The sequence below is a fragment of the Ambystoma mexicanum genome, chromosome 4p (genome assembly GCF_040938575.1).
Source record: "Ambystoma mexicanum isolate Mex_15411 chromosome 4p, UKY_AmexF1_1, whole genome shotgun sequence".
Taxonomy (NCBI): domain Eukaryota; kingdom Metazoa; phylum Chordata; class Amphibia; order Caudata; family Ambystomatidae; genus Ambystoma; species Ambystoma mexicanum.
This window is the reverse complement of record NC_090927.1, coordinates 158,738,706-158,766,594: the sequence shown is the minus strand read 5'-3', so window position 1 is coordinate 158,766,594 and position 27,889 is coordinate 158,738,706. Positions and strand designations below refer to the sequence as shown.

Sequence of the window (27,889 nt, the reverse complement as noted above, 5' to 3'; positions counted from 1 at the left end):
GCACTGCCTCAGTATTGGGACGATTAGCATTTCTTTTGGGTTTACCTGGTTGTTAGGCTGTACTTTACTCTGCTTTATGTTTTATGTTTCATGTTGTATTTTTGCCTCGTTTGTCTGTATGCGCCATTACGCCTTCGGGTCCATTGTGCGTAGTATAAATATCTAAATAAAAATAAAATAGGGAGTAGGTACCAGCCGACACCACTGGAGTGGACCAAAGCCTCCTGAAAGGCCAGAGTAAGGGGTGAGGACAGTGGAAGCATCTTCCTGATATTGTCTTGAAAATATGCCTTCATAGAGGGTCATTGGGATTATCACCTGGAAATTGGCTAATAATCGATCCTCTGCCAGAGGTGGTTGAGGATGAGCCTGACGCTGACCAGGAAGGGTTACATGAGCCAGACAGCAATGAGTCCGAATATATGAAATATATGAACGGAGAGGATACTTGAGGCAGATCCAAAGCTGGGCATAGAGTTATGGTGTTAGAATAGAGCACTGCATCAATGGTGAAAAGGGATCTGAGGCTACAGTGGCATAGACACCAGCCCACCTTATCGCACAAAAAGGTCTTGCAAGCACCTGCATCAGAGTAGAGGAAATGGCGGGTGCACTGTTCTGCTCATTGGGATTGTCTGCCATTTTGGGGATGCAATCTGCATGAGATAGGGACCTGAGAGTTTATGGTTATTTGGACCTGGATGGTGGTTCATCTTTAGCAGAGCCTGTAAGGCTGATACGTTGCAAAACCTAATTTAGGACCTGAGAGGGGTACTTCACGATCCAGACAAGATTTAGCCTCTATAAAGGAAGACTCAAACTGTGGCGATTGGGACTGAAAACTCCCGAAGGAGTGTGGATCTGCTACAAAAACCTGCCGATCACAGCTGAGGCTGCACTCAATCTGCCTTTACCTGGCAAACAAGGATGGAACGAGACTGCTCTGAGGCTAGGCACCCGAGGTAAAAAGAAGTTAAAGGAGAAAAAGAATCAAAAGGCTGATGAAAAAGAAACAAAAATAAGTCCTGAAAGTCCCCCCACAAGCTTGAACCTCTTTGTCCATTTGCTGCAGAGAAAATGACTAAGGCGTGGTTGGGTCCTGGGAACAGAGCAGATGCATTGGTGTGTATGCCCTGTGTACGACTTCACAGTTAAATTAAATGCAAGGATTATTTTAATTACATGCAAGTATTATTTTCTGCTGGGAAATGGCTCTGGTTCCATCATCCTATGGATGGGTGGTCCTAAAGGTATGAAGGAAAGAGGACGGGGCGTAGGGGTAATATTGCACTCAGGTTTTGAATAAAACAACGCTTGGTGCAAATATGGGATGAACAATGGGCCAATAAGCCCTTATGACATTACAGTGGCTTTTAAAATTCTCAAGAGACTAGAGTTATACTTTACAATCATGGGTATGCACCGGCGGATGAATGTGTAATGGTAACCATTTTACCACTACCTCACAGGTGACAGAGAAAGAAATACGGCACAAATGTCCACATTTTTTGCTTTCCAAATCCAATAGTACCTCAATCTGCAAAAGCTCATCACAGTAGGTCTTTGTCAAGTTTCTGATCTGCTCCTCCATCCTCTCAATTAGCAAGTCTGTATCGTCGGCTTGGTTCTTCAAATCGATTACATATTGGTCATCTTTCACCCTCAGACCCTAAACGGTACAGGATGAGCCATAATAGAGCATTACATGTGGCACCTTACATCTTTACAAAGAAATTATATCTAAAATGATTTGCATTTGTTTTAAGTAGAACAAATAACAGACAACATTACATCAAAGTGTAAAGAAGGGAAATAAAGGATACCGAGGTAGAAGAGGTCTTGGCAGTTGGTAGTACAAACTTCATTCTTCCCAACCACAAAAGCTATAGTTGTAATAAATCAGTACGTCGAATTGAAATTATGTAGAGAGCAATGATTTCAAAGTAACATCTGCAAAGCAACATGAGCAATTGTTTTGGTTCCTTAGCCAGCACAATACATTTCACTAAATTACTGTTCTAGCTTGTGACATTTCATGCGGTCCTGCATCCATCCTTTCACAGTCGCTGCAGGATGTTTTAGCAAAGTCTTTGCTATGTTTTGGTGTATTCTGGCTACCAAACAAGCCATACCAACAACCTATACACTGGTTTATCGACAGTCTTCAAACAGCCTAGCAAACACATTTCAATCAGCAATAGGCCCATGGTGACAGAAGTTCTACTTCACCATGAGCCACAATGTATGGCAGGCCACTCCAGGAAATGTGTAAGAAATTAGCTTGAGAAGCGCCACATCTGGGACAGTTACTTGAGGAATTCATCTCCAATGTACACACGCTTGCAGATCAGGGTGGGTGCTCTAGTGGAGCTATAGAGTGGACTAGGTCTTTCCCCGCTGACAGATGGTCGAGAATAGTTTGGGGAGAGGCATGTTCTGATTTTGAACTAATTAAGTGTGGGGTACCGCAGGGGGCATGTCTCTCCCCGGTCTTATTCAACATTTTCTGTTGCACCGTATGCAACGCTTTGGACGCATTGGGGGTGCATTTCTCTAACTATGCAGATGACCCTCAGTGCATTATAGAGTGGGGTCTACAAGAAAGACCTGGAGAACATAGAGAAAGTATACAAGGCCATTCAAATCTGGATGATAACGAATGGCCTCTGCCTCTATGCTAATAAAATTGAGCTTTTGATCTTTGGATCGACACAGGCACGAGCCAAACCTACAGAGCTGTATGAAGGCTTTGTCATAGAAGGATATTGCATCAAAGTTGCCCCCAAGGTAAAGACCTTGGGAGTGACCCTGGAGTCATCACTGTATTTCGAAACACATGTAAACAATGTGGTCCCGAAAGCCCAATACCACCGGAGGATGCTCAGTGTGGTGAAGCCGTATGTGTCAGCAGCAAATTGCGCAACATTAGTATGAGCCGTTGTTATGCCTAGGCAGGATTATTGTAAGACACTCCAGAATGATGCAGTCCGTATTATCACGAGCACCACAAGACGAGACCCAATATCTAAATATAGGAGGGAGCTTAATTGGCTCCCAATGATTGCTAGAATATGTTTTAAACTTAATACAATTGTACACACATTTATTTATGGAAAAGCACCTCAATACAGATTAGTCCTGGGACGTATTGGTAAAGTCACTTGTTCTAAAGACTCTATGCGCTTAACTCACCCAAGATACAAAAGGGTCGGAGGTAATGGGCGATCTTTTGCCTCACAGGCAGGGGTGATGTGGAAAACACTCCCTGTTGAAATGCACCAAGAAGCAAACAACATTACTTTTAGGAAAAGTATTAAAACACTATTGTTTGTCTAAATAGTACACAATAGTATCCTTTGTGCCTTTTTTGTTCTGTGTTTGTGCCCTGATGCCTGCGGGCTCCCGCGCAATGCAAGTAAATAAACATAAACATAAATATGCACACATCTTCAATTATACACAGTAAAAATAGATTTGGTAACTTAAGGTGAAAAAGCATATGTTAATACTTTAGAGAAACTCTTGAACACGGGCAATTTCTAAGGCCAAATGTGCTTCCACCAGGATGAATACTAAGCTAATCTCCCAACAGTGCCTCACTGTTGTACCTGAATCTGACAAAGAGAATGTTAGTTGTAAAGGCCAGAGAGTGGCCTGGCAAACTCGAATTACTAATGTACTGGAGAAACATACTATCAGGGGGGGCCTTTGGGAAACTGAATCGACATTGTGGCATTCCAGTTATCCCGGGAACACTGTTTGCTGGAATTCTACACCCGTACAGCACACGGACTGGAGACGCTTCCAGTTTGTGCTGCATCCATCTTGGCGTCCTCGTGCCATTGGAACAGGTGGTTAGTCAGAATTCACTTCTCGGATATTTACTTCTAGATCTCGGCTCTGCTGAACTTCGGATATTCAGCCCCCAGCGGACTCTTCTCCGGTAAGACTGGTTAATTGTATTGTGTAGACACTGCAATCAGTAACATTACCCTGTATTCCTCAGCTTAAAGTGGGGTTTCTTTCCCCTTAGATAGTATCCAGTTGTGGGAAGGTAATGGGACGTCTGTCACCTATCCACTGCATTGCCAGGCCCTATGCAAATGTATTCCTCTTCATAGCGAGGTTGGTCTACTTCTTCTGTTCACTGTTGGGGTTTTGCCACATCACCAGCAAGCACTAATTCTTTGTCTTTGCTTCCACAGCCGGTGTGTCGTGGGTCTGTGTCCCATCTTCCAACTACTTTATCCTTCTGGCTGTCTTATTTTCACAACAGAGGGTTACAATAGTGGGAAGAATTCTTCAGCGACCTTGTGCTTCGAGTCCGTGGTTAGCGCCCCTCCAGCACTACACAACGATATTGGCCTTGATTCTTGACACCCACCAAGAGGTACTAACTGTTTCCCACCTAGAGGTAGTCAAAAATATAAACACCTGGGGTGTCCCCCTAAACAGTCCTGTGAAGATCCCAGAGTTGGGGTGGCAGTCTTCACCTGGGTACCGAGGGCCGCTGCTGAAACACATACCCAACCTGCCGGTACGGTCTCTCTCTTATCAATGTACTCATCCATTCTGGTCCTTACGGAGTCCTTGGTCGCCTTTGGTAATGGTCCCAGCTGTGAAATTCAAAGAAGACTTTGAAAAGACCTTGGGTGAATTCCCATGCAAAATACACATGAACTCCCCAGGCATTGGACGTAGACTTGATGAATTGCTTCCTACAACGGATGCATTGCTCGAATCCTGTGGTAAAACTTCATGCGACAGAGCGAGGCACAATGCTAAAATAAAATAACAACAAACCAATCCAAGTAAAGAAGGAAGTCGATAGCCAAAAAGTAATGCCCCAAAGGACTGGGTTGTCACAGAGTGCAGAAATCCCGTCCCACTCAGTAGGCTTAAAAAACAGGAAATAGGTGTGGCGGTTGGTGACGTGGGTGTAAAGGGTGGGACTGGTGCGTGGAGGACGCAAGCACGTGAAAGAGTCCCATAACTTAATAAAGTTCTTAAAGGGGCTGCTATCTTTAGGAGGTAGTTTCATTCCGTCCCGCCTGCAGATGCAGGTGTCCCAACCAGTTGGGAATGAGGGAGAGCAGGGCAACAGAGAAAGGAAATGTCCGTTCAGACTGACTTTACAAAGAGCAACCTTGCTGTCAAATCATTATTAAAGAATCACACAGTGCTTGAAACATATATTGAAAATAATACTTTGAAAAGATTCTATGTGCTCTTAAACCAGCAGCATTTGCTGCTAGCGCATGCAAAAGACCGCGTTAAGGGATCTTACCTCCTGCAGTTCAGTGATGAGCTTATTCTTCTCCTCAATTAGCTGGACACAATCTTGCTGCTGTGCGATCAGCACTTCCCAAATATCCTGAGGAATCTCCTTGCTCTTGGCAACAATCCATTTGTTGGTGATGTCCTCAAATGCGTCCAAGCTTGCCTGGGCTTCGCTGCTCAGTTTCTCAAACCTGCCATTAAGAGATAAAACTAATACAGTCAGAAATAAAAGCAGTGTATAGGAGGGCTAACCTGAAAGGCTAGTGCTCCTAGCAACACATGAACATACTCAGTCAATAGGCAACTTTCGTACAGAATTTGGGCAAATTAGATGTGTGCCTTATTTTTCTAGGAGACCTTTCCACCAACTGCAAATGGGGTCTTTTGTCATACATTGCATTTCGAAGGAGTCTGGGTTATTAAAAACAAATCCGGAAAGATCTGGCAGATAGTGAGGGGCGCAGCAGCCTTGCTGGAAGCTGTAGACACTACGGGGGAGTCCACTGGACAGAAGGAGCTAAGAGGAGAACTAGACAGATTTAAGGAGGTAGCTCAGAGAGAAGTGAAGTATTTGTTGGGGAGAGCTGTGATCAGATGATACGAGGAGGGTCAGCGACCTGGGAGAATGCTTGCATGGGCTGCTAAAGCCAACACACAGAGGGCGCATATTTTGTCTGTGAAAAGTGAACATGGGGAACCGCAGTATGCAGATAGGGATATTGTTTGGGAATTCTGTGCATTTTATATCAGGTTGTATTCTTCACACACTCGGGTGCCGCCACCTGAGCTCAACGGGTTCCTCGATCAAGTGGGCTTTATTGGATTTGCTGAGGGGGATAGGGAATGGCTATGTTGACCCATTACGGACAAGAAATCCTTCAAGTGATTAAAGTGCTATCGTTCTGGAAGGCCCAAGGGCCGGGTGGCTTTAGGGCTGAATTTATAAGCATTTGGAGTCCAGACTAGCATTCCATCTATTAGAGGTGCACCAACAGGCTTTATGCCGAAGGATAGCTCAGGGGCAACATGCTCGCCTTGGACTAGTTAAGGGAGTCCATGCGGGTGGCGGCAGTTGCAGTAATGTGAAGCCAGGGAAAGAGACGGATGAATGTTCTTCCTATCTCTCTTATTAACTTGTACACCAAGATCCTGTCCAAATTACTGGTCGTGATATTAGCACCCCTGATGCACAGATGTGTACAATCGGATCAATCGAGGTTTGTTCCGGGATGCTCTACTTCTTATGGATTGAGGCGGATGTTTGGTTTTATGTCTGTGGTTCGCCAGGAGGAATCTATTGTACCAACAGTATTGGATGCTAAAAAGGGCCCCTCCTTTTCACTGTCCTATATACATAGGCATCCATAGAGGAGGGCATAAGGGGCAGATGCCCCCCCCCCCACACTATTGGCTGCTTTGCCCCCCTAATTGGTGGCCTGCCCCTCCTCTGGTAAAGAACTCTTTCCAGGAGTCTTAAAGGTGCGCCTTCGCTCAGCCGTCATTCGCCTGTTTGCAGGATTCCTTTGCTTAGCCTGAGTTCTTTCAACTGACCAGAAAGGGACACCACGGGAATCAACAGGCCATGAATATCAATGGGATGGGAGCCATCACTGTTAAAAGCAGGCTATCTGCATGCTAGGCACACTTTTGTTTTCCAAATGTTCATCTTACTTTTGTCTAGAAAAAACTAAAAATACGTTTAGAAAATGAAACATGCTCTTAAACTTACATTCACTAGTTTTCTTTAAAATGTGTTTATTATTTTGTCAGACCTTTTATCACAGGATGTATTTCTAAAACTGTCATATGCTTGTCAACCTGCTTAATCTCAAATAAATGCTTCTATTGTGCTGACAGCAGTTATTAGGAAATTAAACTGGGTTCCAGGGTGCCAGCTTTTTATTTTCACTATGTGGGCAAATATGTCCCCACCCTCACCCTGAATATAAGCAAACTACCACCCCAAACCCATCCCCAGTCTGGCCAAACACATGTTTTTTAAAAAAAGAAAGGAATTGCAAAAAGTCATAAGATTTAAAGCCAATTTTAAATATATAACATCTTAGCAACAGTCACTCAACCTGCTGTGTTACCTATGTAGCCTTCTATTGTAGGACATGTCTATGGATGCCTTAATGTGTTAAAAATCGCTGCATTAACAACATTGCAGTTCAGGTACATGATTTCAATGTCAACAGCATGTACTCTCCAGCTACACTCCCCCTGTGCACAGATTTATATAAGCAGTGCTCCAGATGAGATTTGGATGTGGGAGTATTTTACTCCCTATTTTTTAAAGTTGGTAGTTTCATTATTTTTTAGGGAGTTAAAATGGAAGTCCAATTCCTAATCGGTGTATTTTATAAGCGAGTAAAAACACAAATGATTTTGTAATAATTATTTCTTTGCACCTAGTTATTCATGCACATTAAAAGTTAAATGTTTTCTGTTACTACTGCCTGATTTGAAGAAGTTTCTTTCTGTGGTACTATGTGCACTACTGGTGCAAATATATCAATGTTGGGGAAAGCAGGGGCACAAGGTACTAAGTGTCTGTTTCCTAATTTTTGTTGGGAGTATTTTTACTCCCTATTTTTATTTTTTGGGAGTATTTGTCTATTTTTAAGGAGTAAAAGTGGCTGATACATCTATAAGGCTGCATATACTCTGTACTAGTAGCAACTTCTCCATAATGGGTGAGGGGCATCGATCCACAGGCACCCTCACACATTATGGAGGAGCCAAGGAGCCAGCCCAGTGTAAACACTGAACACCCACTCAACTGCTATTTGCAGCTGAGGAAGCGCTCATCGGCTGGCTTGAACTGTTAAAGGAATACGTGGTTTCCGTTTGACAGTTCTGTTCCCCAGCTTTGCCTATGCAGTGAGCCATGCAAAGCCGGGGGTATTTTGCTTCCCCAACATTCCATGGCCCATTGGGGATGCTAGCTGAGGAACTGCATGTTTGTATGTGCGATGGGAAGCGCTATTGTGCCTCCTAGCACATACAAACAGAGTGGGCCACTTCGTCATCAGCGCTCCAGCTCTTGCGTGAATGTGCACAAGCCAGGAAAAACTCTATGCTTCCTGTTCATGCTACGCGGAGGCTGGGGCATTGGAAGGGAACATCAGGGCCAGGGCAGAAGGTATGTTAATTTAAATATGTATATGTGTATGCTTGTGCTGAGTGTAATGAGTGAGTGTATGATGATGGGTGTGTGTGTGTGAATAAGCGACTGCATGCTGCGTGTGAAGGTTGTGTGTGCATGTTTGTTTGTACGTGGAGCTTATTTTGGCGGGAGGGGGGTTGTCTATCAGCCCAAATCAGCTCCCCGTGTGAGGGTCATGGTATTTTTTTTACTGGCCATCTATGATAGATGCCTAGTAAAAAATATCATGCCTACTCTGTGGGCCCCAACACCTTGTGTGCAAACAGAGGTGCTGGGGGAACCAGAGGGCAGGCATGGCATTTTTTACTGGGCATCTATGATAAAGCAAGCATGATAAGTGTTATTATGTAGCTAAACTGGCATTTTGATGCAGCCAGTCTAGCCATTTCTTATTGTGGTATGCCATGTGTTATTGGGCATCTTTGATAAAGCAAGCATGATAAGTGCTACTGTGTAGCTAGATTGGCATTTTGGTACAGCTAGTCTAGCCATTTCTTACTGTGACATGATATTTCATATTGGGCATCTTTGATAAAGCAAAGCATGATAAGTGTTAACAACGGACCAAGGCGCTGTACGCGACTACATTGACAATATCAAGGGCATACTTCAAGAACAGCCGTCATCCACTGGACTGACCGCGTTCTCACCACCCAACCCCACCTGGGGCATCCACCTCAAACCACCTGCCTTGATAAAGACCCATCCCATGCGGTCGAAACACGTGTCAGCTGACCACAATTGGGGCTATGTGTCCACATGAAACAATTAATTACAAATAAAAATTGCACTTGAAACTGACCTTAAAATAGTGTGGCAAATCCACTTTTTGAAACATCAAACGAATTGCGAGGTATCCAGGATAAACCCCTGTTCATTATTAAGTGGCTAGACTGGCATTTTGGTGCAGCCAGTCCAGCCATTTCTTACTGTGGCATGATATTTTGTATTGGGCATCTTTGATAAAGCAAGCATGATACGTTTTATTATATAGCTAGAATGGCATTTTAATGCAGACACAGTGTGGACATATTTGTATATTGTGGCAGGGCATTTTGAATGGTAAAGCCAACTGGAGTATGTTCTTAGGTGGGGATACTGCCATATTTTGGCAGAACAAGCGTGGCCCTGATTTCTTATAATATTATTAATGGCATTATGCGTAATGCAAACATGAATGTGTGCTTAAATGGGACTATTGGCATATATTGGTGCAGCCAGCATGGAAATGTATGGGCACAGCGAGCATGAAAATGTTTTTATAGTGGCATATATTGTGGTTAAAAAGAACCTGAAAATGTGTTTTGGCAAAGTGTTCCTCTGCACTGTTGGTGACTTAAGGTGTACCATCTTAAGCCATTATTTAAAAACAATTCTCTGGGTAGGATGCCCCCACCCCAACACCTCTTAATTGGTTTGGGCTCCCTCGCTACACTCCGTCACACTGGCATATTTAGAGGAAATATTTATGCCCCTCTAATTAAAAAATGCATCAGCCGTCTCTGGGGTGTACAGCCAAATGCTGAAAAGTGAAGAATTCTATGGGGGCACAGAGATTTCTGCAACCATTGCTAAAGAACCAAGGGGGCGGTTGCCTCCATTTTCCCCAGTACATGGTGCCTTTATGTGATATTTCATCTTTTGAAAATGAGGTATGTTGGATATCTCTTCTGTTAAATTGACTATTTTTGACAAGCTATTATTTAAAGCTGAGCTGGAAGTGATATCTCTTCTGCTGAATGTCACCTCGAACTACACATTAATTGAAGCTGTGCTGGGAATGATGTAGTCTCTTGCTGACTGCAAGAGCATTTTTGCAACTGTTAAACATGAGTTAACTTTTTAGGATGTATATTAACTTGATGCAAAACTTTTATTGCAATAAACCTACTCTGTACATGCTTAATAACACTTTTTTTAACCAGATTGGTAAAATATAGGTATACGTAAACCAGTTTGGCCTGTTGACCCTTATTTGGATTGCCATCACTCCACCCCACCATGTTGTATTTTGCCCCTGGTTTGCCCTACCCCCAATACTGATTTCTGCCACTGCCAACGTAGGATGGGGATGGGAGAGGAACGTGTCTCCATGGTCTCATTGTTGTATACCTTGCCTAGGGCAAGAATCAGAGTGAACGGCCAGCTCAAGTTGATCATCCCGTTGAAAAGAGGCACGAGGTAGGGCTGTCCTCTTTCACCCTTGCACTTCGCCTTGGCAACTGAGCCGCTGGTCGAACTGCTTAGAGATCAGCATATACACGGAGGGGTACAGTTGTACAAGCAAAAATTGGTGGTTTTGCTCTTTGCGGATGACATGGTGCTCTATGTCAAGGACCCGCAGATTAATCTAGGACCAATCATGGTGGAGGTTTTGGGCTTTGGGGATTTCACGGACTTGAAAGTTAATGTAACTAAGTCAGTAATGTTTACACTCACTGATTGTATGGGGCAGTTTAATGATGGGTTTGGGTTTCACGTCTTAACCTCTACGGAAGGGTCTTACTGGTAAAGATGGTTCTGCTAACTCGATTTCTTTATGTGTTTTTAAATGTACCATTAGTGCTGCCTAAGTCATATTGTTGGGAGGTGCAATCAGAGATGTCCCGGTTCCTTTGTGCGGGCAAACAGCCAGGTATGTCGTGGGAGAAGTTAGTTGTACCCTTAGATAGATCGGAGGGCTAGCGCTACCTGATTTTGAAGCGTAGTATGAGGCAGGTCAAGCCGGGTTCCTGGTTTAATGGTTTGGGGAGGCTGTGGACATGAGGCATGTGGAAATTGAAAGGGCCCTTGCAGCACTGTACCTGTTACATGCGGTTATACTGAAAACTCCCAATAGATCAATTACGGTGGGTAAAATTGTGGAGTTGACCTGCAGATCATGGGTTCGTATTGAGAAGAAGAGGTCCTCTATGCCCCTAAGCTTCTGATTATTCACATTCTGGGTCTACCATTGACTAGCAAACGCGGATTTGTTCACTGTATGAAGAGGTTAGGCATTTCTAATTTTCGGGACCTCTTCCTGGAGGGGCAGTTTCTGACTGTGGAATGATTGCGTGCTAAGGGAGACGTTTTACCTGTGGAGTTGTTTTTACATTTTAGGTAGAGGGAGTCTCTGAAAAGTCTATTCCCAAGTTGTCAGAATGAGCCAGAGGTGGCCCCTATTTTAGACGGACTGATAGAAGGGCCAGATGTTAGGACTTTGGTCATTGTTTATAGCAAAAAACAGGGAACCCGAGTGGGATGGGCGTAAGCATCCCAGAAGAAATGTGAGAAACCCTACACATGATGTGTGCAAATACTGCTGTGCACAAACAAGGAAGGTAGCTCTTAATGGCAGTTTTAAATTGATTAATTTTAAATACCTCCACCAATTATATTATACTCCCATGTCATTGCATAGATTTTTTCCTTACACCCCAGAAGAATGTGTTCAATGTGCGGCTACCCCAGCAGAATTTGTACATGTTGCCTGGTGTGCCGCCAATGATCTTTGTCTGAATGGCAGCAAGACAGAGACCTTCACCATCCTTTCCCCTCACTCTCTGGCCGGCCTCCCTTGGCCCTCCTCCTACCCCCACCTGCGAGGCTAAGAGCCTCGGGGTCATCTGTGACTCCACACTTTCCTTCTCTGCCCACATCTCTGATGTCTCTAAAAAGTCAAACTTCCTACTGCACCTCCTCAGAGGTGCTCTGCCTTTCCTCTCCTTCCCCCAGAAGCTCATGGTCTCCCATGCTCTCGTTCTCTTTAGGTTGCACTATTGTAACAGCCTCTTTCTAAATCTACCTGCCTCTACTCTCTGCCCTCTGCAACTAATTCAGAACAGGATTGCGAGACTTGTCCTTGGCCTCAAGCCCTGGGATCATATCTCTCCAGCTCTGAAATCTCTCCATTGGCTCCCAGTGGATGCAAGGATTAAATTCAAAACCCTCTGCATTGTCCACAAGGCTTTCTGGGGCCTGGGTCCAAAAGACCTTCAGCTATCCCTCCGCAAATACATCCCCTCTCAAGCTCTTCATTCCTCTACCTCTAACTCCCTCAGGGTCATCGTTTTTCAAAGAAACGAGCTGGGGGTAAATCTCTGTCTTCGGCTGGGGCCTCCCTCTGGAACAGCCTCTCTGCCACTCTAAAACTTGAGGAGAACCATCTCCGGTTCTGGAAGCACCTCAAGACCTTCCTCTTTTTCTTCTGACTTTGCTCCCCCTCTCCTCTGCTGATCTGTTCTCTCTTGGCACTGTGCACCTAGCCACCCTGTGTCCTCAGGGCCCAGGTACCTGCTCACCCTGCCACCCTCATGCACTGCCTCCGGGCCACCCATTGCACTGGGGTCTGTATCTGTACCCATACAGCCCCCCCCTTTTCTTCCTGCACTTATCAGACCTACCCTGTCCCCTGCCTTAAACCTAGCATTTGCCAATTGCTGGCTCTACTACCACAGTTTGTTGTCTTTATTATTTATTTATTTATTACTATTAATCTGTTTCTCCTTTGCTTCGCACTTTCCACTTCTCCCCCCTTCCATGGACTTTCCCCCCTCCCCCTCTCCCATGCACTTGCACGTTCTCAATGTCACTGGGCCTAGTAAGATCGTTGTTTTGTTCTCTCCCCTGTTCCCCTCCCTTGCCTTGTCACGCTCTGAAACTCTTGTGTACGAGCGCGATAGAAATAAACAGCCTGATTCATGGAATTATCTGCGCGTAAACGCAGAAATGCACGCCATTCTGCCCGAAAATCTCTGTTTGAGGTATGGGGATTTTCGGGTAGAATAGTGCGCAAAACTGCGTTTTACGCGCAAATAATTCCATGAATCAGGGGATAAATATGAATATCAACGGCATGGGCCGTGGCCGGTGGTGCATAGAAAGAAACTCTGTGCTCTCCAGGGCCTGGACGGGCACAAACAGACTAGAAGCTTTTCCCAGCGGCCTTCCCTGGCGCAAGTGCATCAGCTTCAGAGAAACTGTTATACTGTATTAATGATTGATGAAATGCTACGCTGTGCAGTTATTGTTGGGGACATTGCGTATATTAATTTTAAAAAGAAATAAAAAAAACACACCGGCTGAATACATCCTAACTGAATTTGGCCTTCCTAGTATGGGTGGAGCACTCACAGTGAGGGATATGCATTATCCAGTTTGACATACATAAACTATAAAATTATACACAAATGACAATTTGCACTACAAATGACATTTACACCACATAACATACAAAACCAAAAGGAATGTTTTTTTTCACATAGAATATTGTGAATTTTCCATTGGGGTCTAACATTACCTTACGGGCCTGACACATCGTCATAGTAAACAGACCTAGCCCTGCCCAACATATTTCAATCCCTTCAAATTGTGTGGGATCTTTTTCTGGGGCAAAATAATAGTTGCTCGTGCTGTGTGGAATTACTGCAAAAATGGAAAATCAGAAGACAATTATTCATTTCAAAATTCAGTTGAGTGCCAATTTTAAGTAAAAGACAAAACATTCTCTTTTACTAAACTCTGGAATTTGAAGGAAGCCTGTGTGATGAAAAACAATGTTTTTGAAAAGTGAACTTCTGTCCCAATATATCTTATGGCAAAGAGGACTTTGCAGCAGCTGCAGGACGCTAATGCTCAAGCAGGCACCGAGAAGATTACAAGCTGGTGGCAACATTATGAGCCACATATGAAGATGGAGGAGGAACAGATGAGCGAAATCATGTGAATATCCCGCGTCGAAAGAACAAATTAGGTGGATGTGAAGACCTGTTTGGGCAAACAAAATTGACATGTGAATCCAAAGACTGACACAAATGCCCCCTGCTCCTGCTTTCCCTCTCTCACTCTGGCCGCCCTCCTTGGGCCCTCTACCCTTGCCTTCCTGTGAGGCAAAAAACCTTGGGCTCATCTTCGACTTCACTCTCTTCTTCACTCCTCACATCATAGACCTTGTCAAAAAGGCCTGCTTCCAGCTGTACCTCCTCAGAAGTATTCTACCTTTTCTTTCTCACTTTCTCCTAGAAGCTCTCTGTCTCCAGAGCCCTGGTTCTCTCCAGGCTTGACTAGTGCAACAGCCTCTTTCTCAATCTACCTGCCTCTACTCTCCGCTCTCTACAACTAATCCAGAATAGGACTGCAAGACTTATCCTTGGCCTCAAGCCCACAGACTGTATCACTCCAGCCATGAAATCTCTCCACTGGCTCTCGTTGGCTGCAAGGATCAAGTTCAGGACCCTCTGCATTGTCCACAAGGCTTTCTGGGGCCAGGGCTCACACTGCATCCAACCCTCTCTGCCGAAATACGTTCCTTCTAGAGCCCTTCGCTCTGCTACCTCCAACTCACTGTGGTTCAGAAGCTTCTCTAGACAGAGAGTGGGGGGTAGATCTCTCTCCTCTGCAGGTGCCTTCCTTTGGAACATCCTCTGTGCCGTCTCAGACTTGGGCCGGTGTAGCAGGCCAAAATAACCCATGGTCAGATTAAACCTGGGTATGCTTTGGCCCAGGACAGAGTATACCCGGGGATAAAATGTCCTAGTCCAAACTATAAAATAGACTGGAAAAGTCCATACCCCTCCAGGCCAGAATATGCCCTATCTGAACCTCTGCCATAATATACCAGGGTATAATCTAGCCTAGTCCATAATATACCTGGGGATAATCTAGACTAGGCCATAATATACCCGGGTATAATCTAGCCTAGGCCATAATATACCCTGGTATAATCTAGCCTAGGCTGGAATATACCCGGGTATAATCTAGTATAGGCCATAATATACCCGGGTATAATCTAGCCTAGGCCATAATAAACCCATGTATAATATAGCCTAGGCTATAATATACCCGGGTATAATCTAGTCTAGGCCATAACATACCTGGGTATAATCTAGCCTAGGTAATAATCTAGCCTAGGCTATAATATACCCATGTATTATCTAGCCTAGGCCAACATGTACCCGGGTATAATCTATCCTAGGCCATAATATACCCAGGTATAATCTAGCCTAGCCCATAATGTACCTGGGTATAATCTAGCCTAGGCTATAATATACCCGGGTATAATCTAGCTTAGGGTATAATTAGGGATTCCGGTTTTCGAGAACAACCGGAAAAATCCAATTTCCACCCACCTGTTAAGTTATTATGTTCCTCGGGGAACTCCGATAAACCCGGGTATTTAATAAATTATTTAATAAACTAAATAATTGCAAAGTGCGGCTGGTGCGTGATTCGAACCCCTATTACTCTTGCCAATGAGCTATCCTCGCAGCTCTGCTTCAGCGTTGTCTTTTGAAACTGATATTGTTGAAGTGTCAAATGATTATCCACTATTGCCACCTTCCGGCAGAAGGTGGAATTGACTGCCTAGTCAAAACACGAACACGACAAACAAAAGCAATCTTTCTTTTTCCTCTGCCTCTTCTGGGTACAGATGGAGTGTGTGACAATGCAAACATTTCAAAACATTCAACACGTGACTGAATGGCAGAATAATCTAGCTCAATCAATCTGGAAAAAAAGACTTCAACAATGGGTTCATGTTTTTGAAGTCTGATATGCCACAACACCAATACACACGTACAGTGAATGCATTTGAATGGGTTTTAGGATATGAAGCCCACGTGATCCACCTCTTAGTGCTATAGCCAGACATGCTTTGCAAAGAAAATGCGTTTTTTCATTTTCTATTTTCTTTAGGCATGAACAAAAAGGTACTCGGTATGAAAAAACCTGAGAGTGTTACCACCCTGCTAGCAAATGAGAGCTTCAAACTATGTTTCAATTACCCGTCCATTGTGCAGCTGGTACTATGAGCGTGTGTATTATTCAAATCAGCAGAGAATGTGCTGCTGTTGTGCAAACAACTCAATTGCTGAAACAATGATTACAAAGCACCATCTCTTTCAGGTGTATTTAGATGCATTTACACGCTGCCACTTGTGTTTATATATCGTGCTCACACAATGCATGAGTAAGCACCTTCCCGTGTGCTCCCAATTCCCCATGCAAAATCTATTACATTAATTTCGCATAACAAGGTAACTTTGCCAACATAAACCAACCATTCGGCAAATTGCTGTAAAAACACGATCAGAATGCCCTATGCAAACAGCAACGTGGAGAAGCAAAACAGATAAATCCAAACGCTTGCAATTTTCCCTTCCCTTCCAACACATGGTGCTCCATCGTGTGCCACGAAATACAGTAATGCGTGCCGAGCAAGTGCCAGGGGACAAAGAAAGACACCTCCCACACTCAGAAAGCCCATAAACCCTCTTCTACCAAAGCATTGGCACGAGCCCGCGGGTTGGCTCTGGACCGTCTCAAGGCAGAGTATCCATACACAGACGCTGCAATCAAACCCGCGGCACAGGCAATAAAAACAATGCAAAAGAAAAACCTGTGCATGCCCCTTGACCGAATACAATATGTGTATTGTGGGTCATACACCAATAGCCCTTGCGCTATACAAAGTACATGTGCGCTGCATGATTTTTTAGAGCGTGGAGACCTTTACATAAACAATGAAGATGAAGTTGGCATTGTCTGAAAAATAGCATTGAACAAGGGAAAGTTACTGGTGGCGACCTATGATAACAAATATTGAAATATTGTCAGAAATACTTTTTATAAAGTTAGAGTGTTGTCTTTCAATGGTTTTGGAGATGACTTGACATTTCGCAATACAACTTTGTAGGCGTGTGTTATTTTGTCCCTGTTTAGAGTTTGGAGTTATGCAGAAAAACATGGAATTTGAATAGCAGTATGTAACATCTGCAGATTAGGACTCCATGGTAAATGGAGGCCCGGATGGGGAAAACTCACTGCAGATAATACTGAATGAAACATGAAGGCGAGCGTCCCCCAGATAGCACGATCCTCCCCACAATGAGAGACAATAATGGACTCTCTCAGGATGGGAATAAGGCCAAGACAGAGTGCGGGTGAGCGTAAATGGGAGTTTATCAATCAGAAGAGGGCATGCAAAGAACTCTGCAAACTCTGAGAGCGCTCTGTCTGACAATAGCAAAGACAGGCGTATATATTTACAAAAAACGTCATAAGAACCTACATACTATAGGGGGCACAAGTTCGTGGGGATTGGGTGGCGACGACGTGCTGCTGCGATGTGGTTTGCCGCGGCTGGAGGACATCACTGGTTACCCTCGTGGGTTGGGCTGGGCCTGGCAGGTCAGCTAGGCTCATCCGGACGGTGTTATTGTGCCAACTGTGACCAGTGTCAGAGATGAATGTCTTTCCTGACTTTCTGCCCTAGGGCCACGCACACCGCAGTCATTCAACCTTGGAATATTATCTTCCCTGGTAAATCTTCCAATAGGTTATTCTACAGGGTAATGCAACACAGGAGGAATGCACCTAGAGTGGGGTCTGTTGGCGATTCATCAATACATGGTTACCATCGTCCTGCTGACCGGGTATCATAGGTCGTGGGGTTGGGTCTCGGGGCATGGGACAGGCGGTCAGTGTTATCATGCCTTGTTAGAAGTCATTATGGATGTGTTCCTGTAATGTTGCCATAATATTGGGTGTCCTAATTTTACAGGGGCCATTAACCTAAGGTGAGCCGGTGGGTCGTGGAGCCTAAAAAAGAGCGCCTTTGGATCTGTGTTTTAAGGCCGGGGTTTACTGCTGGGTTGTAAATAATTCAGGTGGCAGGTCGTGGCCTTGGGTAATGCGGGGGGAATGTGAATGCTTGAAGCGGCTCCAGCCGAGTTGGGGGAGGTGGAGCAGCGTGGCACAGGCCTCTGCTTTTTCGTCTGGCAGGCTTCTCTGGGAGGAAGGGGGAATGGCCTTGCATGTGCTCACAAAGGTATTTTCCTTGTGCGTTGCAGATTTTAGGTGGACGAGACATAAACATTCATATAATATACAATACTCATTGAGTCTTTCCAAAGCTCACGTTTTGACATTGCTAGTGCCATCCATATGGCCAATTTGAGCACATTACTTGTACACTACGTTTTTAACGACTACAACATTTTGTTATATGCTTATACATGCGCGGTAAGTGAGATAGTAGTAAGGTTGGTGGAGCACGCAGTAACAACCCGCCAATGAGACTGACGGCAGTGGCACATAGTGGGCTTGGACACACATATGGTGCATTTTCGTGCACCCCTTACATGAGCCCTCAATATGGTTGCATTTGTCTTCCTTTGCACTCTAGCAGCATTAGTTCAGTTTTGGCGCGGGACCGTGGGGTGCAGTCTTCTCGATAACACACATAACATGAAAAACCCCCGGGACGCTTGTACTATTTGCGCATAGCTACAGGGATGTGGGTGCTTCATCCTTAATGTCATATGAGCACCCATTCTGCCATTTTTATACATTTTACAGGTTTTTTAGTCAGAGAGGTTGTGGAGAGAACGCTTCCATCACAGGTGGTTTGCTCATTAGTATTTGGGGACTCTGCTTTTGTCAGGGGACCTTTGTACAGTTCTTTTCTACCCAGGCCCTGCTGGCCCGGTCATGCTGGAAACAGCGATACACTGCGGAAGGTGAAATGTTACAGTGTTGGTATCTAACACTAGCTCATGTCCGTCTGTTCGTGGGAACGGGCTCTCTGCGGATCTGCCAGAGAGCTGTGGCCACAGGGATAATTGAAACTCTCCAAGGGTGGGGGCCGTGCTGCGGTGCACAGGGCTCAAACCATCTATATTAGACAAAATGGTTTCCGAGGCCTAGCTAAATTCAGCGGGTTTGGTCAATGTCTTCAGCCAGTGGCCCATCCACCACCTGGGCCCTGGTGGTACGGGGGACCCCTGACGAGCCATGGACCTCACCGGGGGAAAGGATGCAGGGGAGGGGGGGTCTTTTGGACCAATCCTCCCTTACATTTCCCCCCTTTCGTTACTTAAGTAACAAATTCTTTAAATCCTCCAATCTCCTGCACTCTTCCTCGTCAATTATTGCATCATCCCATGCAGGTGTGCCTTTTATGGGCATCCACGCTCTGCACACCCCTCGCAGGCTCTCACCTCTCCTAGCATATTCATCTGGGGTGCAAGTTAGGTATATACACCCGCTCTCCCCTTCCAAGTCCACCCACACCTCCTTGCACCATTCCAGTATACGGGGCTCTTTAATGGTAGTATGCCACAATTTATCTACTATATCCTTGTCGTGGTACCTAGGCACTATCTGATATCTCGGCGTGTCATCTGTTCCTGTTTGTACCTGTACTTCCTGCATAGTTTGTATTGTACCGCGGGCGTTGCCCATTGTCACCATCATCATTGCACCATTCGGCACTGCGTTAGCACAACATCGAAGACCCACCTGGCACAGGCAAAAAATAAAAAGGAGGAACACTACAGCCGGCATCAAGAATTTCACAGTCATTCCCAGCCACGATGGAACCCAGGAGAAGATATTGTCGAACCACGTGCTTTCTTCTGCTCCACCTTCCATTCTCATTCTTTCTCCTAGGTTATGTACTGCTTCGATCACATGGAACAGGGAGCCGTTGCCTGCGTCTTCGGAAGGTACGAAAGTGCAGCAGGCACTTCCAATTTTTCGGCAAACACCTCCGTCCATCGCTGTCAACAGGTCCAAGACATACCTGTTTTGCATGGTCATTAGCCGTAGTGCCCGCAGTTCCACTTTTATTACGTTAAATCCTTCTTCAGTATCATTTGCCAGCTGGATCAGCTCCCAACGTGTGATTTGGAGCCACTTTGCATTTGGGTGCTTGGGATGAGTGAGGCGAAGAACGTTTCTGCAGAGCTAAATAATCGATATCTATCCGGGATCTGTGCCAGCAGTTCCGATGATGCTTTTGATATGTAGTTCGATGAGCGTTTGTTTCGGGACAGCACCCCTTCCTTGTTCCCGGAAGACAGGACATATACTTGTGACTCTGTAGTTGGCTGGGCCGCACTCTGTTGGGTGTTTCCTCACGTCTTCTTGCTCCCATCAATGTGGCTTTCCAGGATTACCATTAGTGCGGAGTGTAGGGTGGCCAATGAGCAGCTGCCACCCCATGATTGTGGGAGGTGTAGGTACGCCTGGTTGCCACAGACCCAATAGGTGTCCATTAGGGCCGCTGTCCCTTTTCTCATATCTGGGATGGTGAGGGTCTTGTTACAGTTCTTGTTTGCCCCCATGGTGGTTCTCCCATATCCCTTTAAACACAGTTCATAGTTTATTTCCTTCTGCAGCTTGAAGGGTTTTTCAATGGCCGTTACCCAAGTCAATTTTGAGATGTGTTCCTTCCATACTGGTGTGCATGTTTCTTCTATCCATTGCAGTTTCTCTAGTGCCACACCCCTCAGTGATTCAGCCTTGCACATTATTTCTTCGTCCTTCCACTTGTTGTCTGAAAAAAGTGTCCCCTTTATTATAAAAAATGGCTCCTCCAGACATACCACTCCTACTGCCTTTGGATAACAGGTCTTCTCGTTCTGCAGCATTCTGAAAGTTACCTCATGTGCCTGGTAGGTGTTCTTAATTCTGCACAACGTGAGATGAAGGAGACACTGGGCATCGACAATAGGCAACTCTTTGGGTAACAATACTTTGGGTGTACCTGAAGCATGGGGAATGAGGGAGCAGACATAACAGCTCTCATTTGTTGTTTGCTTAGCCGTTGCACTCATGTCCGCATACCATTTATTTGTCTGGTGGGGGTGTTGTGGGTCTTCCATTTTGTCTAATCCTAACCCATAATACTCATCATACTTCCTCCTCCCCGCCTCCCTTTTCCACCTGTTATTTCTTTTTCTAAGGTATTTCCCAGCTTCATGGGCAATGGACAATGTGGGCCCCCCTTTCTCCCTCTCGCCCCCTTTGCCCAATCATCATATAATATTTCATATCTCGCTGTCATTTCTTCATTCTCTTTCTTTATGCTATCTAGCAGTGTGTTTTTGGTTACGGGAGCGGGCTGGCTGGTGGAGGTGTTATATAACCAGGATATAGCAGAGGGGTTACGATCATTTAGACTGCGGGCATTGTAATTAGATACTTTTGACGGGGAATTGTGCTGTTTTGCATTTTTCCCTGCAGACCTTCATTTTGCGAGATAGCAATATTGGATGGTGTCGTGTAATATCCCCATACTAGTTTAGTTCCATCCCATACCAAAAAATCACCTTCTTTAGTATTTACAATTGCTGTTTCATTTGTCACATTAGTCCCGTTAATCCCTCCCCCCTCGTTCATCTCAATAGAGATGAACGCTATGAACCAATACGTAACCAGGCCAAACATAATTGTAAAAAATAATGTAATGCATACAGACAATCCACACTCATACGAATATCTACATCTCTCAGCTAAAAATTATCTATATCTAATAAATCTATCCGTTGCAGGCTGCCCGTTAGTTGCCATGGTAGTTCCTGTTTGAGATATAAAAGTGCATTAAGTGCATGCATGTAAACATTTTGTTGGCACTACCAGTGCCAAGATATCATGGAAGGGGAATGGAATTGGGTAGGGGAGTGGGGTTGGGATGTACAGAGAAGGTGGCAGACACTATACACATTCGTCACATTATTATTTACACATAAATCCATTTTTTTTTCAATCTTTTCATCTTTATAGATAACCTCAAATATAATGGTTCTTGTTAACAATTTTATCAGTCATGTACATTTCGTCCACTCACATGTTCATGTTCACTCATTTTTTTTTCATTAGTATTGTTTGCTGTGGTCTGTGCCCCCTCATCCACCTCTTCCTGCACACTATTATATGCCTTTCGCACATCCGTCAAATGTACCCAATATTTGAGCCCCTTCACTTTTACAGCCGTAGGGGTACAAAATACCACTTCATATGGTCCGTGGAACCGTGGCGCATTCCACCGGCGCACAAAGCTCCGGACATAAATGAACTCTCCCGGCTTCAGTTGTACCGGTGTTTCAGGTTCCGTAAGGGACTCCGTGGTGTTCCCTTCTTCCCTTGTGAATGGTGGTGAGAGCTGCTTTGATATTGCGCGCGCTGCCCTGGTTAGCTTTTTCAGATATTCTGTGAACTCATCTCCCAATATTGCGGCGCTTCTGTGCGCGTCTGAGTGTTGGCGCAGTGGGGAGTGTGCTGTGTGCATTCGTCTCCCTGTCACGATTTCGTGCGGGGACAAATGGTGGTCCTTGCTTGGCTGATTCCTCAGCTCAAACAGCGCAAGGGGCAAACAGTAAATCCAGTTTTCTTTAATGAGAAGCACAATGTGGACAATCTTCCTTTTAACAGTCCGTTCATCTTTTCTACCACGCCATTACTTTGAGGATGATAAATCGAGCACAATTTATGTTTTATTCCCAATAATGTCGTCACTTCTTTGAAGAGCTCGTTCACGAAGTGAGTGCCGTTGTCTGAGCGAATTATGTCACAAATTCCCCAGCGCGGAAATACTTCCCTTACTAGGAACTTTGCAGCGCTTTTAGCATCAGGTCGTGCACATGGGCCTGCTTCCACCCATCTCGAGAATGGGCATACAACCACAATCATGTAGCGTGCCCCATTACATCTTTCCCCCATATCCGCGTAGTCAATTTGCAGTTCTCTGAATGGCCCTATTGGTTTTGGAATTGTTCCCCTGAGTGTACGTAACGTCATTCCAGAGTTGTATATCTGGCACATTGTGCATTCCATTGTCAATCTTGATATGTGCTCCTGGAGACAGGGCACAAACCAGTCCTCTTGTATTTCTGCTGCAATGTGTTGTTTGGTGTTGTGTGCTGGAAAGTGTAATTGCTGAAACGCTATTTCTAATAGCTTTACTGGCATTACCACTTTTCCTGAGTTATTTTGTCGCCATAGTAAGTCTGTTGCTGATTGGCTGCACCCTCGTTTTACCCACATCATTTTTTCATCACCACTTGCTCCTTCCTGCAGCTCTAGTATTTGTGATATGGGCATCGCATTGTATCCTTCTGGGAGCTCTTCGTTTGTCTTGTGCTGTAGCATGTACTCACCTGTTTCATGTTTTGTAAAGTATGAGGCTTCCTTGGCAGCAGCGTCCGCTGCCGCGTTCCCCAAAGACACAACATCTGTGTTCGACGTATGAGCTTGGCACTTCACTATCGCTACCACTGTTGGATCTTTTAGGGCCTCAATCAACTCCTTCAGTAACTCTGCATGTTGCACTGGGGTCCCATCTGCTCTCTGAAACCCCCTCAGCCCCCATCTTGCCAGACCTCCATGTGCTGTTGTCGCCATGTAAGCTGAATCTGTGTATATTGGTACTGCACAACCTTTAGCTGCATGTAATGCTTCTATTAGGGCAATGAGTTCTGCTGCCTGTGCTGAGAAATGTGATGGAAAGCGATACTGCACTAGTGTCTCATACTCACCTTCTTCTAATCTCACCACTGCCAATCCTACATGTTTCTCTCCCGTGTCCATGTCAATCGATTCCGACCCATCCACAAAGTACACCTCCCCCTCGCTCAGGGCATTCTCGCGCACCACTGTGTCCTCCCCTCCTTCCCCTGTGTAAGTCGCACAATCGTGTTCCTGCATGTCCTCCAGTGTGCATGCTTCTGTAATGAATGTTGCCGGATTCACTGTCCTGCATCGTACCACATGGATATTGGCTCTGGACAATATTATTTCATAGGCAGTTGCTCGCTGTGTGGTCAGTGTACTCTTTGATCTCTCAAGTATTGCAAATCATGAGTGTTCCACAAACAATGTGACAGGGCATCCCATTACTATTGTGGCACTTTTCTCAATTGCGAACGCGGCGGCAGCGAGTGATTGCTCGCACGCGAAATGTCCTTGCATCACCGCATCCAAAGTGCCCCTATAGTAAGCCAACGGTTTGTGTCCTAGGGAAGTCTTTTGTGTCAGTACAGATGTCATGAGTGTCTCTTGCAATGTGAGAACAGGTAAAATTCGCGTTCATAATGAGGATTGGCGAGTACTGGAGCACTCGAAATCAACTCTTTTAGTGACTTGAATGAGTCACTCATCTCGTCTGACCATTCTATTTTCCTGTTTTCTTGTTGTGCCTCCTTGAGTGCTTGCAGTAATGGTCTGGTGTAGGCTGCATAATCTAATATCCATGCTCTAAAATAGTTACACATTCCCAAGAATTTCTGCATCTCTTTTACTGTTGTGGGTTCTCTTACTGATCTTATTGCTTCTACCCTGTCAGGGATTATTCTTTTTCCGTCTTTTGATATCAGCTGCCCCAAGTACAGGACCTCCTCCTGACAGTATTGTAGCTTTTCCTTGTCCACCTTGTACCCCTTATTCGCCAGCAGCGACAGGAGTGTTACTGAGTCTTTTCTGCATGTTCTTTCATTTTGCGCGCAGACGAGCAAATCGTCTACGTACTGAATGATTGTGCTTTCAACTGATAAATTACCCAGGTCTTCGTGTAGTATGCGGTTGAATATGCTTGGGCTCTCACAGTATCCCTGTGGTAGTCTGTAATGTTCGTATCTCTTTCCCCCTAATGTGAATGCTGCCAGGTATCTGCTTTCTTCTGCCAAGGGGATGGAAAAGAATGCGTTTTTCAAATCGACCAGTGTGAAATGTGATGCCGTTTTTGGGATACTGCATAATATTGAAGCAGGGTTCGGGACCAAAGGGAACTCTTTTTGTATGATATCATTTAGGGGGCGTAAATCCTGGATCATCCTCCAAGCCCCTCCCTTTGCTTTTTTGATCGGGTAGATACATGTGTTACATGGGGAGTTTGAACGCACTATTATCCCCTGTGCTAGCAATGCAGTTATTGTCTCTTTTATCCCTTCCTCAGCCTCGCGGGACAATGGATATTGTTTCACTCGGGGAAGAATCGCCCCTTTTTTGAGCTTTATTACCACTGGTGTCACTCCATGCAACAACCCCACATCATGGGGGCCTGTTGTCCACAAATTGTTTGGCACCAGTCGCATATCATCATCAAAAAATGATGGTGGTGTTCCCACCACTGCCATCAACTGGACGGGAATTTCTCTAGCCTGAATCAAAATGTCACAGGGCATTGCTATTTCCATTATTATTTAGCCATCATTGTCTGAATCAGAGAAGAGATCCTCATCAGATAAGTCCCATAAGGCGAAATTGGCGTTGATGCACAGTACAGTGCGCCATTCAGATCCATCTATGTCCATCCCAATTACTGCAATCCTTTTTGCTGATACCTGTACAGCATGCAAGTCTAATGATACCACTGACCCTAGTGCTATGTCTGGGCGCACTATTGGGTGGAAGATGAATTCCGCGGGTATTCTCCAATCCAGCTTTTTTAGCTCAGGAACTACTTGGGCCAGTGTTTTCAAACCTTCAATGAACGTTCTTTCGTCCACTCGCAGGCCACGTATTTCCGGAGCAGTTGTTTGAGCCTGTACTACCAGCATTACACCTAATGGGCATATTCCTGGTGTTGAACACACTATTCCTCTTTCTGTGAATGATATTGTCATGTTGAGTTTGCTAAGAAGGTCCCTCCCTCGCAAGTTTATTGGTGAATGTTCATAATACAGTAAGGGCGTTTTTACAGTTTTACCCCCCACTGTCACATCCAAAGCTTCTGTGTAAGGAACTTCAATTACAGCCCCAGAGAACCCCTGCGTCTCTAACTTCCGGTTAGATAACGGAAACCGGCCCTCCCTAATACATGATTTCTCCGCTCCCGAATCCACCATGAATATGAACTGCTTGTCTCCTATCTGCGCCCCTACCAATGGTTCCTCTGCTGCATCGTAGGTTGTAGATATAACAGGACACGCAAGTGTTCTCTGTGGGCTGTCCTATGCGGGGTGTCTCATAGCTCCCCCCTGGTTGAACACACTCCCTGAAACTACTGATAGACCACTATAGGGGGCTGGTGCTGGGGCTCCATTTGCTGTTGTCGCGAAAGGATTGCCTGGGGTGCAGTGCATAGTGTCATTGTTCTGCGGGTGATTCTGCGTTCTGTATTAGTGTCCCTGCCGTTGTTCAGGGTACCCCTGCCCTGGGTCTCTTTGTTGTTGTCCCATTGGGAGACCGTATGGGCTCCCCGGATGAGGATGGCCATAGTGTTCTACCTCGGGATACCCGTTGCTTGGTCTGCTCCTGCACTCTCTTGAAAAGTGCCCCCACCTCCCGCAGTTCCAACAACTTCCTTGCGCACCTCTGGGACCCTGCCATCCGTTTCCTCCCATTCCCCCATACCCTTGTCCACCCCCTCTTTGACCCCTGAACCCAACACGTCCCCCTCGAGGGGCCCACTCTTACCACTGCGGACCTCCACTCTGCTCCTGTTCGTTCCACTGCCGTTGCCCCGCTCCTGCCCAATTTGTTGCCATCCTCCCCTGTATTGCTACCAGCCCCTCCTCCTCCTCATCTCCCTCCCTGTTGTGTGGGAGCGCGGCTACTGCTGCGGCGACCTTCACCAGCTTTGTTTGTACTAGTTTCGCCTCGTCTGCCAGTCTTCTCTGCGCCACCTCCTTTTGCCTCTCTTTTATTCGTTTGCAGTGGTGAACTATTATACTCTGAATTTCGGGCCATCCTTTTGCTTCTATGCCTGCTATTTTGTCAAGTGCCTTTTGCACCTCTTTTGGGAGCCCCCCTTTATTATAAAGTAGAATAGTGATGTCGATTGATACCAGGGCGTACCCGTTTCTGCTCTCCACATCTCTTGGACCCGAAAAATGTAATCCATAGCATCTTCCCCGTCGTTCATTGTACATTGCATTACTGACTGCAAATCTGGTGTATCTGGAAACGTTTCCCGTAAAGCATCCCACACCCTGGCACGCACTGTATTAAACGAGGCCCCATCATGGCGATCGCAGTCTAACGTTACTCCCGGGAAGCCAGCTTTTACCCATACTCTGTCAGCCTGATCCCCAACTGCTGATACTAGCAAACTCTTCACGTCGCCTATTGCTAGATGTACCCCGGCTGTGTGTTTCTCAAAGGCATATATCCACTTGCTTGCCCCTCCTGATAGCGGGGGCAATAACTTTAACAAATTGGCTTTATCCATCTGAGCCCAGGGTATGTTATTCGGCCTCCCTCCTCCCCTGTGTATTAGTGGGAGTTGTAACTTTCCCTTCGTCGTTGTATCTGTACTCACCTTCATTCCTGATTTTCCTAACGATGCCATTTTTCCCAACCTGTTCCTTAGTCGCCCTGTCCACTCATCATCCATCGTTCTCATTGAGCATGCGCCATCCAACCCCTTGCTTCCCCCTCCCATTGCCATACTTAGCCTTTCACTTTCTTCTAAATCATCTCCTATATCACACAGTAGCTCTTCTCTGCCTCCTGTGGTCCTTACCTCATCATCGGTACACCCCTCTCTTCCCTCTAGTTCAATTATTCGTGTCGGTTCTTCCTGTATCCTAAACAGTATCTCTCCTTTTTTCCACCCTTCTTCAAATATTCTATTCTCACTCTGCGCTCTTGATACAAGCTCTGATCTAGCGGTATTGATTGCAGTCCGCTCACATATGCTTTTTATTCTCGTGAGCTTGTCTTTGGCTATAGAGA

General features: G+C 45.4%; 1 protein-coding gene across 1 annotated transcript in view; it reads right to left on the bottom strand.

The window, feature by feature from the left end:
• The window catches only part of DRC1 (dynein regulatory complex subunit 1), a 742,360-nt gene that overhangs the window by 590,488 nt on the left and 123,983 nt on the right, over positions 1-27,889 (bottom strand). Inside the window, exons 4-5 of the mRNA XM_069605601.1 lie at positions 5,288-5,471; positions 1,532-1,669 (exon numbers count right to left, since the gene is read on the bottom strand). Coding sequence (XP_069461702.1) covers positions 1,532-1,669; positions 5,288-5,471 — 322 coding nt within the window. The remainder of the gene's footprint in view (positions 1-1,531; positions 1,670-5,287; positions 5,472-27,889) is intronic.